The sequence below is a fragment of the Bufo gargarizans genome, chromosome 5 (genome assembly GCF_014858855.1).
Source record: "Bufo gargarizans isolate SCDJY-AF-19 chromosome 5, ASM1485885v1, whole genome shotgun sequence".
In the NCBI taxonomy this organism is placed as follows: Eukaryota; Metazoa; Chordata; class Amphibia; order Anura; family Bufonidae; genus Bufo; species Bufo gargarizans.
Genome location: NC_058084.1, coordinates 236,350,898 through 236,368,468, shown reverse-complemented (window position 1 = coordinate 236,368,468; position 17,571 = coordinate 236,350,898). Strand labels below are relative to the sequence as shown.

At 43.2% G+C, this 17,571-nt stretch overlaps 1 protein-coding gene across 4 annotated transcripts in view; it reads left to right on the top strand.

The window, feature by feature from the left end:
- The window catches only part of TRIO (trio Rho guanine nucleotide exchange factor), a 584,493-nt gene that overhangs the window by 378,842 nt on the left and 188,080 nt on the right, over positions 1 to 17,571 (top strand). For all 4 annotated transcript variants that reach the window (XM_044293534.1, XM_044293537.1, XM_044293535.1 and 1 more), the window contains exon 36: positions 15,492 to 15,778. In XM_044293534.1, the coding sequence (XP_044149469.1) occupies positions 15,492 to 15,778 (287 nt within the window). The remainder of the gene's footprint in view (positions 1 to 15,491; positions 15,779 to 17,571) is intronic.

The window sequence follows — 17,571 nt, the reverse complement described above, 5'->3', positions numbered from 1 at the left end:
CTTCTTCTCTTAGCAGTCTGGTGTCCAAGTTTCCAGATCTAGGGCCCAGTTTGACTTGAGAGAGCCCCCAGAATTTCAATACATCTATACGGCCATTGTGAATATATGATACATGTCTATATAGGGAAGTATCTTTTTTCGTGTTAATTGCACTAATGTGTCCCGAAATCCGTCTCCTCAGTTCCTGAACCGTCTTGCCAACATACAACTTAGGACATGTGCAAGAAGCTATATACACTAGTCCACTGCTCTTGCAGTTAAACCAGTCACAAATTTCATACTCCCTCCCATCGACTGGGTTCACAAATCTTTTGATTTTTGGTAGGAAGCTACAAAAAGAGCAGCCACCACATGGATATGAACCGGTCACCTTTGATCTTAACCAATTGCTGTTTTCCTGTCCTATTTTGGGAAGGAAACTATGTACCAATTGGTCCCTTAGACTTGGACCACGTCTAAAGGTGACACTGGGATGAGGTGGGAGTACCTGACGTAGATCTGGATCGTTAAGGAGAATTTTCCAATATTTCCTTAGAATGTTTGTCATCAGTCGATGATGACCATCAAAAGTACCTATACACCGGATGGTCTTGATGTCCTGGGAGGTCACAGAGGGGGCAGTCCTGCATGAGATAAGGGAATCTCTTGTAAGGGTCTTTGCTCGATTAAAAGCCCTTTTAAGAACCTTTCGAGGGTATCCCCTATCGCGGAATCTATTATATAGATCATCCGCTTGGATCTTAAACAATTCATCCGTTGAACAATTTCTCCTGGCACGTAAATATTGTCCAAATGGTATTCCATTTTTTAATGCAGTTGGATGCCAGCTTGAGAAATGCAGGAAGCTATTTGTTGAAGTAGGTTTACGAAAGATATCGGTCTGAATCTGTCCAGACTCATCTTTTTGTATCGTAAGGTCTAAAAAGTTTATTTGAGTCGGATTAATTTCAAACGTAAAATGCATACCGATATCATTTGCATTAAGTAGCTCCACAAAGTCAAGGAACTGTCCCCTCTCCCCCTCCCAGAACAGCAAGACATCATCAATGAATCGGCCCCAATAGCTAATGTACTTAGTGTAGGTTTCCATGATTTCAGAGAAAACAATATTGTGCTCCCACCACCCCAAAAAAAGATTTGCGAACGTCGGGGCACAGGGCGTGCCCATCGCGGTCCCGTGAATTTGGTGAAAAAAAGTTCCATTACATAAAAAATAATTGTGTGTGAGGACAAACATTAGTAATCGTATTACGAAATCGTTATGCCTGTGAAATGACGTGCTTTTCGTGTACAGAAAAGATTTGACCGCCTCAATACCTAATTTGTGCTCAATATTAGTATATAGGGCCTCGACGTCGAGGCTTGCTAAAAACGTGGATTTTGATAATGTGACATTAGCTATTTTTGACAATACATCATTTCACAGGCATAACGATTTCGTAATAGGATTACTAATATTTGTCCGCACACACAATTATTTTTTATGTAATGGAACTTTTTTTCACCAAATTCACGGGACCGCGATGGGCACGCTCTGTGCCCCGACGTTCGCGAATCTTTTTTTTGGGGTGGTGGGAGCACAATATTGTTTTCTCTGAAATCATGGAACCCTACACTAAGTACATTAGCTATTGGGGCCGATTCATTGATGATGTCTTGCTGTTCTGGGAGGGGGAGAGGGCACAGTTCCTTGACTTTGTGGAGCTACTTAATGCAAATGATATCGGAATGCATTTTACGTTTGAAATTAATCCGACTCAAATAAACTTTTTAGACCTTACGATACAAAAAGATGAGTCTGGACAGATTCAGACCGATATCTTTCGTAAACCTACTTCAACAAATAGCTTCCTGCATTTCTCAAGCTGGCATCCAACTGCATTAAAAAATGGAATACCATTTGGACAATATTTACGTGCCAGGAGAAATTGTTCAACGGATGAATTGTTTAAGATCCAAGCGGATGATCTATATAATAGATTCCGCGATAGGGGATACCCTCGAAAGGTTCTTAAAAGGGCTTTTAATCGAGCAAAGACCCTTACAAGAGATTCCCTTATCTCATGCAGGACTGCCCCCTCTGTGACCTCCCAGGACAGCAAGACCATCCGGTGTATAGGTACTTTTGATGGTCATCATCGACTGATGACAAACATTCTAAGGAAATTTTGGAAAATTCTCCTTAACGATCCAGATCTACGTCAGGTACTCCCACCTCATCCCAGTGTCACCTTTAGACGTGGTCCAAGTCTAAGGGACCAATTGGTACATAGTTTCCTTCCCAAAATAGGACAGGAAAACAGCAATTGGTTAAGATCAAAGGTGACCGGTTCATATCCATGTGGTGGCTGCTCTTTTTGTAGCTTCCTACCAAAAATCAAAAGATTTGTGAACCCAGTCGATGGGAGGGAGTATGAAATTCGTGACTGGTTTAACTGCAAGAGCAGTGGATTAGTGTATATAGCTTCTTGCACATGTCCTAAGTTGTATGTTGGCAAGACGGTTCAGGAACTGAGGAGACGGATTTCGGGACACATTAGTGCAATTAACACGAAAAAAGATGCTTCCCTATATAGACATGTATCATATATTCACAATGGCCGTATAGATGTATTGAAATTCTGGGGGCTCTCTCAAGTCAAACTGGGCCCTAGATCTGGAAACTTGGACACCAGACTGCTAAGAGAAGAAGCCAAATGGATATACAGACTGTCAAGTCAAACTCCATCTGGCCTCAATGAAGGCTTCTCCTTTTCTGCCTTTTTGTAATAATAATAATTATAATATTCTGTAAAAAAGAAATTTCGTCATCTATGAGAGGATAAAATTATAAAAATAAAATAAATCCATAAAATATCTCTAAAGTGATAAGATTATCCTTAAAAAACCTCTTTTTAGAGCCGACATGGCTATATATGCTGTGGTAAAATGGAGCAGGGTGATAGATACTATATGACAAATGTAGTGCACATGATTCTGACCAGCGAATCATATATAGTTTATAAACTGCTGGTGTTACTCAAATATAATGTGTATCTTTCCACCTTGCTCTTTTCTCCTTATCTAAGTAATTAATGTCCATTTGCCTGCATCCAGTCATTTTTATTTAATATGTATCCAGTGTAGATTCTGGCATTGTATCTTTTGAAATAACCACTCCCATTTCCCTCATGGGGAGGTGGTGAGGTGATGACTATGAGCACGCTGTCATCAGACGGCGTCAATGACTGACTCGGGGTGGGTGGACGCCTGGTGATGAGGTCATCGCTGGGCGCCTGTGCACGTCACGCACTGGCCACGCCCCGGACGGCCGTAACCAATAGCTCAACCGCTGCTTAAACAGTGATATGGCCGGGCGCATGCAGCCTGTGATGACCTCATCACTAGGCGTCTGCGCACGTGACTTCGGAGACACGCCCCCTTGCGGCTATGACCAATGGGTCTCCTGCAATATACAAACAGTGGGCGTTACCTAGGGCATATAACCCTTGTTTGTTCAACGCGCCGACGCTAATACCCCGAACCCCTGACGAAGCCGCATCGCGGCGAAACATGTCGGGTGGGGACTAGTGTTAGGCGCTCTTTTTAGCTCAGTTGGCAGCAAATGTGTTAACCCCACGTAGCAGTAGGGCTTTAGTTCTGTGTGTGTCGAACCAGTGTGGTGTTGTTGTGGTACCAGTGCAAAGGCACCCAACGTATTGGTGTCCGGAACTTGGGCCCAGGTCCCAGGACGCCAAGTAATAGGGCATACCCAATTGTGGTCAACTGTCACCAACCACCCACCTGCACATATATCTCCCTTATTAAATGAGAGAAAAGCAAGTCTTTACACAAATTTGCATTGCCACCTGACAGTTTTAAAATGTGTGGTTTTTTGGGTATCTATTAACTCCCTTTTTAAATTAACTTAATAAAGTATTTGTCTTAAACCTCTAATTTAGTAGACCCCTATAGGGACTTTCTTTGGTCTTTTGACCAGTGGTGTATTTGATACCTAATATGTATACAATTTTTTTATTTATGTACGTTTTATACAATAACTTAATTTTTAAAACCCCAAAAATGTTTGTGTCTCCATAGTCTAAGAGCCATAGTTTTTTCAGTTTTTGGGCGATTATCTTGAGTAGGCTTTCATTTTTTGCGGGATGAGATGACTGTTTGATTGGCACTATTTTGGGGTGCATATGACTTTTTGATCGCTTGCTATTACACTTTTTGTAACGTAAGATGACAAAAAATTGCTTTTTTTACACCGTTTTTATTTTTATTTTTTTTACGGTGGTCACCTGAGGGGTTGGGTCATGTGATACCGGGGATCAGAAACTGCAAAAAGCGCAGCAAACCGCAGGTCTGAATTGACCTGCGGTTTGCTGCGATTGCCGACACAGGGGTCACATGACCCCCCCCTGGCGTTGTGACAGGATGCCGGCTGAATGATTTCAGCCGGCATCCTGTTCAGATTAACCCCTGGGGTGCCGGAATCACTATTTTAAACTTAGGATTTAGCGATACACCCTGAGTCCTTAAGGACTCGGGAAATAGGGCGTACCGGTACGCCCTAAGTCCTTAAGGGGTTAAAGTGTCTTGACAGCATTGATATAAACTGTTTTCTTGTTTTTCCTCATACAAACTTTCAAGGCATTACTTGTGCAAATAATAGGCCCACACGATATATCGCCAAAGCAATCGTATCACGATAATCGCTGATTGCGATATGGCGATTTGGCCGACCCAAAAATGCTGCGATTATTTTTTGCTTTATAAGACACACTGTGTGTCTCAAAAAGCGATGGTTGACTTTTTTTTTTTTTTTTTTTTTACGTGGCTGACACTCATGTATCGCCGGCCGCTATGCTGCACAGCGTGTCCGGCGATACATCAGTTCCAGTGCGGGGGGGGGCTGGAGGCAAGTCGCGGTGGGCCCCTTACACATAACTGTCTTTGTATGTAAAGTCTTTCTTTACTGCTGAAACAACCGCTCTCCTATTGCTAAACTCCTATTGATAAAATCACCAGCCTCTGTACTCGATATAAATGCACTGCAGCGAGCGTGTCGGCCAGTGCATGACTTCAGTGCATTCATAGTGAGTGCAGAGGCTCGTGATTTTATCAATAGGAGCTTTTCAATAGGAGAGCGATTGTTTCAGCAGTAAAGAAAGACTTTACATACAAAGACAGTTATGTGCACGGTTAAGCACACATGAGGGGGCATTAATAAAGTAATGCTGTGACACATAGTGCCATGAGGGGGACCAGCATAATATGCTATATGTATGTCCATTCACACATGTAGCATCCCCCCCCTTATAACAGTGTCATCCAAGGAATCCCTCATAACAGTGTCATCCAAGGAATTACCTCATAACAGTGTCATCCAAGGAATCCCTCATAACAGTGTCATCCAAGGAATCCCTCATAACAGTGCCATCCACAGATCCCCATAACAGTACGTCATCCACAGGTCCCCCATAACAGTGAGTCACCCACAGGTGGTCCCCCATAACAGTGCGTCACCCACAGGTGGTCCCCCATAACAGTGCGTCACCCACAGGTGGTCCCCCATAACAGTGCGTCACCCACAGGTGGTCCCCCATAACAGTGCGTCACCCACAGGTGGTCCCCCATAACAGTGCGTCACCCACAGGTGGTCCCCCATAACAGTGCGTCACCCACAGGTGGTCCCCCATAACAGTGCGTCACCCACAGGTGGTCCCCCATAACAGTGCGTCACCCACAGGTGGTCCCCCATAACAGTGCGTCACCCACAGGTGGTCCCCCATAACAGTGCGTCACCCACAGGTGGTCCCCCATAACAGTGCGTCATCCACAGGGGGTCATCCACAGGGGGTCCCCCATAACAGTGCGTCATACCCAGACAACCATTTGATCAAAATCCACCAAAAACACACCTTCTGGTTCAAAATCTTTTTTTCTTCTTTTCCTCCGCAAAAAAAATACGGTACCTGGGTGATGGGTCACGGCAGGGGCTCCTGTGGCGACGGCAGGGGCTCATACAGGAAAATCCAAGCAAATAGACCTCTAGCACAATTCCTTTAAAATATCACATGGCATATCGTTATCGCAATTCTTAGGGCCCTAATGGCAATCGCACAAAATTCCCATATCGTGCAGCCCTAGCAAATAACATATTCTAGTTTACACATTTTGAAGGTTGGAACTAGGGATGAGCAAATTGACTTCGGATGAAAGATCGTTTTCGTTTTGTTGCAAAACGAGGGTACCTTGGAACTGAACCAGAGTCCAGGAAATGTTTTTTCTTTATTAATGCCCCCTCATGTGTGCTAAACCGTGCACATAACTGTCTTTGTATGTAAAGTCTTTCTTTACTGCTGAAACAATCGCTCTCCTATTGATAAACTCCTATTGATAAAATCACGAGCCTCTGTATTCAATATGAATGCACTGCAGCGAGCGGGCCGGCCGGCGCATGACTTCAGGCCGGCCTGCTCGCTGCAGTGCATTCATAGTGAGTGCAGAGGCTCGTGATTTTATCAATAGGAGTTTATCAATAGGAGAGCGATTGTTTCAGAAGTAAAAAGAAAGACTTTACATACAAAGACAGTTATGTGCACGGTTTAGCACACATGAGAGGGCATTAATAAAGTAATGCTGTGACACATAGTGCCATGAGGGGGACCAGCATAATATGCTATATGACTGTCCATTCACACATGTAGCATATAACAGTGTCATCCATGGAATCCCTCATAACAGTGCCATCCACAGATCCCCATAAAAGTGCGTCATCCACAGATCCCCATAAAAGTGCGTCATCCACAGGTCCCCCATAGCAGTGCGTCACCCACAGGTCCCCCATAGCAGTGCGTCACCCACAGGTCCCCCATAACAGTGCGTCACCCACAGGTGGTCCCCCGTAACAGTGCGTCACCCACAGGTGGCCCCCAGTAACAGTGCGTCACCCACAGGTGGCCCCCAGTAACAGTGTGTCACCCACAGGTGGTCCCCCGTAACAGTGTGTCACCCACAGGTGGTCCCCCGTAACAGTGCGTCACCCACAGGTGGTCCCCCGTAACAGTGCGTCACCCACAGGTGGTCCCCCGTAACAGTGCGTCACCCACAGGTGGTCCCCCATAACAGTGCGTCATCCACAGGTGGTCCCCCATAACAGTGCGTCATCCACAGGTGGTCCCTGTACCTGGGTGACGGGTCACGGCAGGGGCTCCTGTGGCGGCATCAGCGGCTCATACGGGAAAATCCAAGCAAATAGACCTCTAGCACAATTCCCTTAAAATATCGCATGGCATATCGTTATCGCAATTTTTAGGGCCCTAATCGCAATAGCACAAAATTCCCATATCGTGCAGCCCTAGTAAATAACATATTCTAGTTTACACATTTTGAAGGTCGGAACTAGGGATGAGCAAATTGACTTCGGATGAAAGATCTGAAGTCAATTCGCATAAAACGTTGTTTCAAAACAAGGGTACCTTGGAACTGAACCAGAGTCCAGGAAATGTTTTTTGTTTGTTTTTGGGTTTTTTTACAGTAGAAATTTAATTTTTGAAGTTTTTACCCGAAGTCACACGAGACTTTGCGAAGTAATAACTTCGGCTCATTGATCAATACATTCCAATACTGTATGGAGCGCTCATGCGGTACAGTATTGAAACAAAGTTTTATGCAAATCCACTTTGGATCTTTCATCCGTAGTCGATTCGCTCATCCCTACTCCCTAGTCGGAACATATATAGAAAAAATTGTGTTACAGGTAATATAAGATTTAATTTTATGTTCTATACCTGTTACCTCTGAAATAAAACTTTTTTCCCACCACAATATGAGAGCATAGTTTACATTTACCATGACACATCTATAGCAGCCTGGTTATAATTGTCTGAACATGCGGTTTTGTTACCTTTTCTAAAAATAGACTGGGCGAGAATCCTGTATCCAAAGAATAAGGATACACTTCTTTATATAATTCTTAACTTGGGGATTTACTTAGTACATGATACATTGGTTTGCTTTACCAACAAAACAAAATGATTTACTGCCTGAAAATGAACGCTTAAAATTTTGTATTTCATTTATTTACTTAAAAAATTTGGCAAACCACCAAAAGATGTTTAAATCAGGCTGAGTGCAGTAGGGTGGCTGTTGTTTCTTTAATTATATATAACAATGTCCCCTTCTATCACATAAAAATACTGTTATCCAATATGGAGATATGTGGGTATACCGTATTTTTCGCCCTATAAGACGCACCGGCCCATAAGACACACCTAGGTTTTTGAGGAGGAAAATAAGAAAAAAAAATTGAACCAAAAGGTGTGCTTTTGGTGGGTTTTGAACTAATTGTGGTCTGTGGATGGCACACTGTTATGGGGGATCTGTGGGTGACGCACTGTTATGGGGGATCTGTGGGTGACGCACTGTTATGGGGGATCTGTGGGTGGCTCTTATTGGGCTCTCTGGATGGCACTGTGTATGACAGTTATGGGGGGGATCTGTGGATGACACATATATAGCATCTTATGCTATGTGTCATCCACAGATCCCCTCCATAAGTGTCCCTGTAGTGAATGACCCTCAATACACGCTGGGGGCCGGCATCTGCTTTTATAATGACAGCGGGGCCCGTGCAGTGACTGTATTCTACTACACGGGCCCCGCTCACTGTATAATCCTATGTCTAATAGTTAATTGTAATTGTATGTAATCGCATAATGAGCGCTGTGTATTACGGTACTTACAACTACAAGCGCTCGCCGCTCGGTAGGCAGAGAGGAGGGAGGAGGCAGGCCGGGAGGACAGGCGCTGGCAGCGTGAGTCATGCGTCATGCACCCACGCCGCCTGCTTCATTCATAAAGTGGGCGGCGCAGGCGCGTGATGTATGACTCACACTGCAGCTCCCGGCCTGCCTCCTCTCTGCCTACTGACGGCGAACGCTTGTAGTTGTAATTACCGTAATACACAGCGCTCCTTATGCGATTACATACAATTAACTATTAGACATAGGATTATACAGTGAGCGGGGCCCGTGTAGTAGAATACAGTCACTGCACGGGCCCCGCTGTCATTATAAAAGCAGATGCTGGCCCCCAGCCCCTCCTCCCTCACAGCTGATACACCCGCCGCGATGCCCGCGTGGCGGGTGTATCATTGAAAACGCAGCAAAATCAGCAGCATTCGCCGTATAAGACGCAGTGCTATTTCCCCCCCACTTTTGGGGGGGGGGGGGAAAGTGCGTCTTATACGGCGAAAAATACGGTATATGTTATCATTAGTATATTGTGTAAATAGACACTATGTATCTCCATCTGCAACATGGGTAACAAGTAGAACTTGGGAAGCTATACTGGGAAGCTTTTTGAAAAATGGTAAGTGCTATTACTTTTGCAATTATCACAGCCACCAGCACCTCTAACCACAAATCCCAAACACTCCTAAGTGACACTCTTTTACTTGTACATAAACCCTTGTGAATATATTGCATCTGCTGTACGCGTTTCTATCCCCCCTAGATTTATATCAGCATGTCATCTGGAGCAGAAGGCAAATTACAAGGTTCAGTGAGCGCTGCATGCCCATATACTTGGCATATGGCAGCGCTAAAAGCAAAGCAAAGAAAAGACGCTGCACACCTCTGATGGTGGGCGTGTATCAATGGTAGTGTACAAGCCACCAGCGCTGTATCGGCCATAGCGCGGTCGTGAATAACCGCTGTTTAATTAGATGGAACCACGCCCACTGAGCAGAGCTAGAGCGGCACGAAGCAGATGACTGGTGAGGAGTAGTAAGTCCTCCATCCTCCCGACCTTCTGTATACAGCAATATGCTCCAGTGTGAAAGTATTACTTTGTCATACTATAGATTATACAATCTGGGGACATATACCGAGGAGTTTGATTATCCCATATAAGCAAGACTAATACTAATACTGTTCCTTTTCAGGCAGTAAATCATTTAATTCTTAACTTGTCCAAATTGACGACTATATGTGGGTACAAATGTAACCTGATCTGATGTATTTTTCCTATTCTTATTTTTAATAGCTTTTGTTTATTATTTTCCTCAGTTAAATCCACCCTATTTAGTTGTTTTATCTTATTTAAAGCATCCTTTTAGAATACTTTCTGAATATCCTCTTCTCTAAAGCTTTCAATTACATTCCCACATTGCACCTTAAAAAATGCATCATCTGAACAGTTCCTGTGAATTCTAATAAATTCTCCATACAGTACAGTATATTGTTCACCACAGATCGTGGGTGATGCCAGTAGTAGAGTGTTCCCCCTTACCTATTTTCTATAATTACAAGTTGCAAATATTGCAGAAAGACATTATAATCACTCATTAAAGGGGCTATATACAATATATCGATCGGCACTGCGGGAAATAGAGTGGCGGTGCGCGTTTTCCAGGGCAGGCGTCCCATGTAGATAAAAGGAAAAAACGGACCAGCACTCGCTGTTAGTATATAATCTTGTGGACCTTTTGGGAACGATTGAAAGATTGGGGTTGGATACTTATCTAAAAGATGATCTGCTGTATTCTGGTCCAGAACACCTAATGTAATAATTTACTCAAACATTAGTTGGGTCACATTCTGATCTGCAATGTATCATTTAACATACTATATCTGTATTGACTTGTTTGTATAGACCCCCATTTTGCAAAACTACAATCTCCCTTTGTCCGCATTTCTTACAATAGGATCAGAGTTTTCCTTCAATTCTCGTAGTGCCTTGCTTTCCTCCATGGACATATTGTCCTTAAAATGGCACTCGCTTTTAATTCTATCTAACTGCACCAACGAGTTGCTGGAATTTATCTAGGACTGGAACCCATGAATTCCTGGGGTAAAAGTCTGGATTGGGGATAGCAAGCTGGGTTTTGAGACTATAATCATCTTCAACTGCCTCAAAGTGTAAACCCTGCAACATCAGGTGGTTATTTTTTTTCTGTCAAATTCAAAGGCCTAATGTCCACTGTATCATCCCATAGAGAAATATGCATTACATCTTGTTTATTCAGTATCTCCTGATTATTAAATTAATTCGCTATTAAGCTAAAATATAACTGTTAGGTAACAAGCTAATTAATTCACATTCTTGATTGTATGGAAAACATCGGTCAGTCATAGGGACAAACTTGAGTCCCTTTCTCAGTAAAGAAATGTTTCAGATCATACATAACAAAACTGAGTGCTTTATGTTTTTTAGATTTATTTCCATCATTTCCACTTTCTCTTTGATTTCCATACTGATCATCTCTTTTCATATTTTTGTGTTGTGTTTTATTTTCCTGATTTTTATTTCTAGATTTATGAGATGATATGACAGTGAAATCTGTTAGTTCATCAGATGTTATTAACAAAGAGTCTTGTGAAGTTTCCACACTTGTAAAACTCACAGTATGTTGGGAATCAGTCCTCCCTTTTCTCTTTAAAATGGACTTTGTGTTTTTTCTAAAACTTGGTTCAAGCGGTAATCTAGAAGATGTTGCTGGAACTTATTTTTCTTCTTAATTAGAGATTCTATGGATTCAGCGATCCTTTTTTTTAAAATATTTCCATCCAACATTTTTTAATTCCTCCGTATGACTTAAACTTGATACTGAGTCCTGAATCTCTTTTTCCTCCCGTATCCCTTGCAGTATTTTTTTCTTGATGGGAAACAATATGACAATATTCTATTCCTATCATTCAAAAACTCTTGAGAATGTGGAAACCTATTGCAAAGACATTCATCTTCAACGATAGCTGGATATGGCCTCTTATAGCAAAGGTATTTTGGAGGTAAAGCTGTAAGTTGCTTATTTAAGAGAGGAGTTCCTTAGACTCCTTTGGATATCTAAGCAGGCAGAGGCCTATAATATATCCAACTGGTGGTAACAAGTTGGGGGGGTGGTGTACCTGCACAGTCTGAAAATGGAAGCACTGATTGGATAGAGTGAGTCTGTGCAGGGAAACACCCCTAACTTGTTACCACCCTTCTGTACTCTTACTGCAGACTGCTACCAATTCATTCATAACTTCTAGTAGAAATAATAGAGGAATGGCACAACATAGAGCCATAAAAATAGATGTGGCCGGATTGTTATTACATGGGGAATGCATGAGGCTATTAAAACAGACATGTCAAGAGTGGTGACAGGTCCTCTTTAACTGCGTGGGCCAATATCACCTATTCATTAAATGTGTTCCCCACACCCTCTCCCTTAACTTTAGTCTCTCTCTTGCCTTGTCTATAAGACCAGCAGTCTTAACACATCTGGTAATTTGTGGAACCGCCTTGCACGGATTGCAATTGCAGACAATGCACCTTAACTCTAGCAAAGACCACAACCACAATCTAGTTCCCTCCCTTCCAATCTCTTACCTCAAGAACAGAAAGCAAAAAACGGAGTGAGACACAAAAGGAGGGGGGGAAATGACTAAGAAGGGAATAGTGGTGGAATAGAAAGACAAGTGGTTATGGGGGATAAGGAAGAGTGCCAATGGAACACCTGAAAGAGGCAGAGATCATGAAGATGTTGAAGTGATAGGCTGCAACCCACAGAACCAAGAGTGGCACAGACTCCCCAGGTATGGTGGACCGTATGTCTGAACAATAAAAACAAGAAGTGTATGGGGCGCTACAGTATGTTTTCCCAGTGAATAGAATAAAACTGCACAATTGGTATATAAGAGCAATCTTATTTTTTAGCTCATAAAAGGTATACACAACGATTAGAATTATAACCCTACAACATACACAAAAAATCATAATAGGCCAGTTGAATCGAATGTCACTTCACTAGGAAGGGGGGTGTACAAGGTAAACTCAAGACACTTGACACCCTTGCCAAGATCGCCTGTAGTATGTTAAAACCACCACGTCCACAAGAATGAGAACATAAGGTGCTTTATTATAAACTAGCTCAAGGCGTTTGGGGGAATGTATATAGAATCCCCTTCTTCAGAAGCATAGACAGTCCTTAGCAAGAACCAAAACCACAATCTAGTTCCCTCCCTTCCAATCTCTTACCTCGATGTACATCAAATCCAAAGCCTCCTCAAAAATTAGGGAAGGTGACAAAAAAAACTTTCCTGGCTTGAAAATATGTTTCTCACCCACAAAACATCTAAACATAAATTAGCCACTATCTACTCCCACTTACTGCTCAAATAATTCTCAACCAGCCATCCCTCACTTTGTGGGAATCGGAATTGGGGATATAGCCCAACCAAGACAATTTTTGTGACACATTCCCATGCCTTCTCTAGGTGCATTAAACTCCAAATCTTTACAAACTCCTTACTAGATTTATAGAACACTTGAACTTGTACAGCTAGCCCACTCTGACAGCAGAGATGCAACTCGGCAATGTTTTCTCTATCGCATATCTGGTGGCATTGCCCTTTGCCAACTTCCTGCTGGCAGACAAAAGAATCACACATTCAGGCAGTGTGTTTTAGAGACTTTAAGTCAACCATAGAATTGGTCACTTTAGGATTTCAACAAACTCATTCACATCATCAAAGACAACACTATTTACACACCTGATGGCAGAAGGCAAATGTTTGATTCCACTTGTATGGCTGAAACAAGACCCACCATCAGCCTGTCAATGATTCAAGCACATTGACCATATTTGTCATGTGAAAATCTGTGGGCTATGGTTGCATTACACTGTAATGACATGAGAGGGTTCTCCTTAAATTCCAACTTCTTAATCAGTCTAAGGGTCCATTCACACGTCTGCAGTGTTTTGCAGATCCGCAAAACACTGGGCCGGCACCCCAATAGAAATGCCTATTCTTGTCCGCAGCTGCAATTAACCATGCATCCATGCTGAAAACTGACCCACGGACCGTGCTTAAACACTGATGTCTGAATACACACATTAAAATGAATGGGGGCGTGTACTGTCCGTGGAGAACATGTACAGCACTCGTCTGTGAAACACTGACGTGTGAATGAGGCTTTGCTCTTCTAATACAGAAACTGAATACTAAACAGAATTAATAAAAATACAATTACACTCACCTAAAGAATTGTTAGGAACACCATACTAATACGGTGTTGGACCCCTTTTTGCCTTCAGAACTGCCTTAATTCTACGTGGCATTGATTCAACAAGCTACTGATAGCATTCTTTAGAAATGTTGGCCCATATTGATAGGATAGCATCTTGCAGTTGATGGAGATTTGAGGGATGCACATCCAGGGCACGAAGCTCCCATTCCACCACATCCCAAAGATGCTCTATTGAGTTGAGATCTGGTGACTGGGGGGGCCATTTTAGTACATTGAACTCATTGTCATGTTCAAGAAACCAATTTGAAATCATTCGAGCTTTGTGACATGGTGCATTATCCTGCTGGAAGTAGCCATCAGAGGATGGATACATGGTGGTCATGAAGGGATGGACATGGTCAGAAACAATGCTCAGGTAGCCCGTGGCATTTAAACAATGGCCAATTGGCACTAAGGGGCTTAAAGTGTGCCCAGAAAACATCCCCCACACCATTACACCACCACCACCAGCCTGCACAGTGGTAACAAGGCATGATGGATACATGTTCTCATTCTGTTTACACCAAATTCGGACTCTACCATTTGAATGTCTCAACAGAAATCGAGACTCATCAGACCAGGCAACAATTTTCCAGTCTTCAATAGTCCAATTTTGGTGAGCCCGTGCAAATTGTAGCCTCTTTTTCCTATTTGTAGTGGAGATGGTGGGGTCTTTTGCTATTGTATATAGCACTATACCCGGTGGAGTCTTTTGCTATTGTAGCCCATCTGCCTTAAGGTTATGCGTGTTGTGGCTTCACAAATGCTTTGCTGCATACCTCGGTTGTAACGAGTGGTTATTTCAGTCAACGTTGCTCTTCTATCAGCTTGAATCAGTCGGCCCATTCTCCTCTGACCTCTAGCATCAACAAGGCATTTTCACCCACAGGACTGCCGCATACTGGATGTTTTTCCCTTTTCACACCATTCTTTGTAAACCCTAGAAATGGTTGTGCGTGAAAATCCCAGTAACTGAGCAGATTGTGAAATACTGAGACCGGCCCATCTGGCACCAACAACCATGCCACGCTCAAAATTGCTTAAATCACCTTTCTTTCCCATTCTGACATTCAGTTTGGAGTTCAGGAGATTGTCTTGGCCAGGACCACAACCCTACATGCATTGAAGCAACAGCCATGTGATTGGTTGACTAGATAACCGCATTAATGAGAAATAGAACAGGTGTTCCTAATAATTCTTTAGGTGAGTGTATATTCAAATGCATTTAAAACATGATATTGTGTATCCACTAGCAGATTTAATTACCACTTATGCGTTATGTAACAGTCCTATTTGCTGTTATGGGTTGTTGGTCATTGCATGCTCGTGAACTATTTTGACATTACCATGTATGAGGTTTAATTTCAAATGCATTCTGTTTTTAAAATTTGTAAAACATATATATATTATTATTATTATATATTTTTTTTTTTTTACTCCTATAGACTCCATCTCTGTTAATGACGCTAGCCCCCCAGCTTCGTTGAATTCATTGCAGCCACATATGGTGAATACACAAAGCTCACCAGGTCCTAAGCGACCTGGTAACACATTGAGGAAATGGCTAACAAGCCCTGTGAGGAGACTTAGTAGTGGAAAAGCTGATGGACATGTGAAAAAGATGGCTCATAAACATAAAAAAAGTAGAGATGTGCGCAAAAACACAGATTCCAGCTATCAAAAGGACTCTGATGATAGTGCAGCAACACCGCAGGATGAGACCATTGAAGAGGTTAGTAAATTGGCATAGATGGTACGTTTCTTATTTTACACCATGAACTGATATAATTAGTGTACTGTATGTCAACTGTTGTTTGCAGTCCTCTTTTCCCTCCCGCAGGACTGTCTAAATGTTCACACATTTCCTAAACTTGTGCACAGTTTTTGCTCCATTAATAGAGCAAATAGGAGACCTAAAGCCGGAGTAAGATGCAGCTGCAGTCTCCCATTCTTTGTTTTGTTGACATCACTCGAGGGTAAGAGGGGGCAGCATAGTGTAGATATCCAGTTGTATCAGAGCTCACAAAACCTCTCTAGCACCCCTGCAACCTTCACAGTAAGCAAGTTTGAAGAAAATGAACATGTACTGAAACTAGCAGGTGGAATAAAAAAAATTCTAAATGTGCAATTTAAGTTCTGTTCACACTAGCCAAATCTCCTCCCTTTAAAACAGAAGCCATTACATTGTGGCTTATCCATTTTCATTCAAAGCCAAATGGTGCCCAGCAGACCCCATTTTTTTCTAATTAGGTTCCTTTGAGCTTTGTGTGATTTGTCAGCAAGTACAGCCAGGGGCGGACTGAGAACCCTTAGGGCCCCCGGGCAAAATAAATCAAGGGCCCCCTTACAGGCCCCACCCATGTTCTGCTGCAAGCCCCACCCTTGTCCCGCCTCCAGCCACACCCTACACAATCTTTAATAAGATTTCAAAGTTAAAGTGACACAAAAGGCACCCAGACCACTTCCGCTCATTGAAGTGGTCTGGGTACAGTGTCCCTTTTGCAAATCGAGCTGCAATGTTCTAGAGAAACTGCATTGTTTACGTTCCAGCAATAAGTCAGCCTCTAGGGCTTCATGGATTAAAACAGACCTTTGGTCTGGTATCGGACGCTGGACGTCCTCACACCCTGCATGATGACCTCCAGGGTCAAATTTTTCCCCATAGGAAAGCATTGATTCAATGCTCTTTTATGGGGTGATCTAATCTCAGCGTCCATTAGTGAGCCTCTGTTAGAAGCAGTGTGGGCATAACTACTGTGAGGGGGGCACATATTTGGGCATAACTACTGTGAAGGGGGCACATATCTGGGCATAACTACTGTGAAAGGGGGGGAGGCCCTTCACAGTAGTTATTAATCCCTTTCAGCAGTCTCCCCTTCAGTGAATGGGGGACTGCTGAAAGGGGTTAATAACTACTGTGAAGGGCCTAGCCGTCTGGGCAACCCCACAGATCATCCCCCCACCCACCTTGTACTTGTTCCACTGATCCGCTACTTGCGGGCTACATGGGTATGAGTTCAGCCACTTCGGTGCGCAATCCCATCCTGTGGCGCGTGATCCCGCGAGACCCGTGACCTACAGCGGCAGGTCTTGCGGGATCACGCACTTCAGGACGGGAGTGCCCACCAAAGTGACTCAACTCATAACCGCGCGCCCACAAGTAGCAGAACAATTACAAGAGGTATGGGGAATAGCCAAATAAAAAAATATTTTGAACCAAAAGGTGTTATGGGGGCTCTGTGGATTGCACTGTTGTGGGGGGCTCTGTGGATGACACTGTTATGGGGGGATCTGTGGATGGCACTGTTATGGGGGATCTGTGGATGACACACTGTTATGGGGGCTCTGTGGATGACACACTGTTATGGGGCTCTGTGGATGACACACTGTTATATGGGGGCTCTGTGGATGACACACTGTTATATGGGGGCTCTGTGGATGACACACTGTTATATGGGGGCTCTGTGGATGACACACTGTTATATGGGGGCTCTGTGGATGAAACACTGTTATATGGGGGCTCTG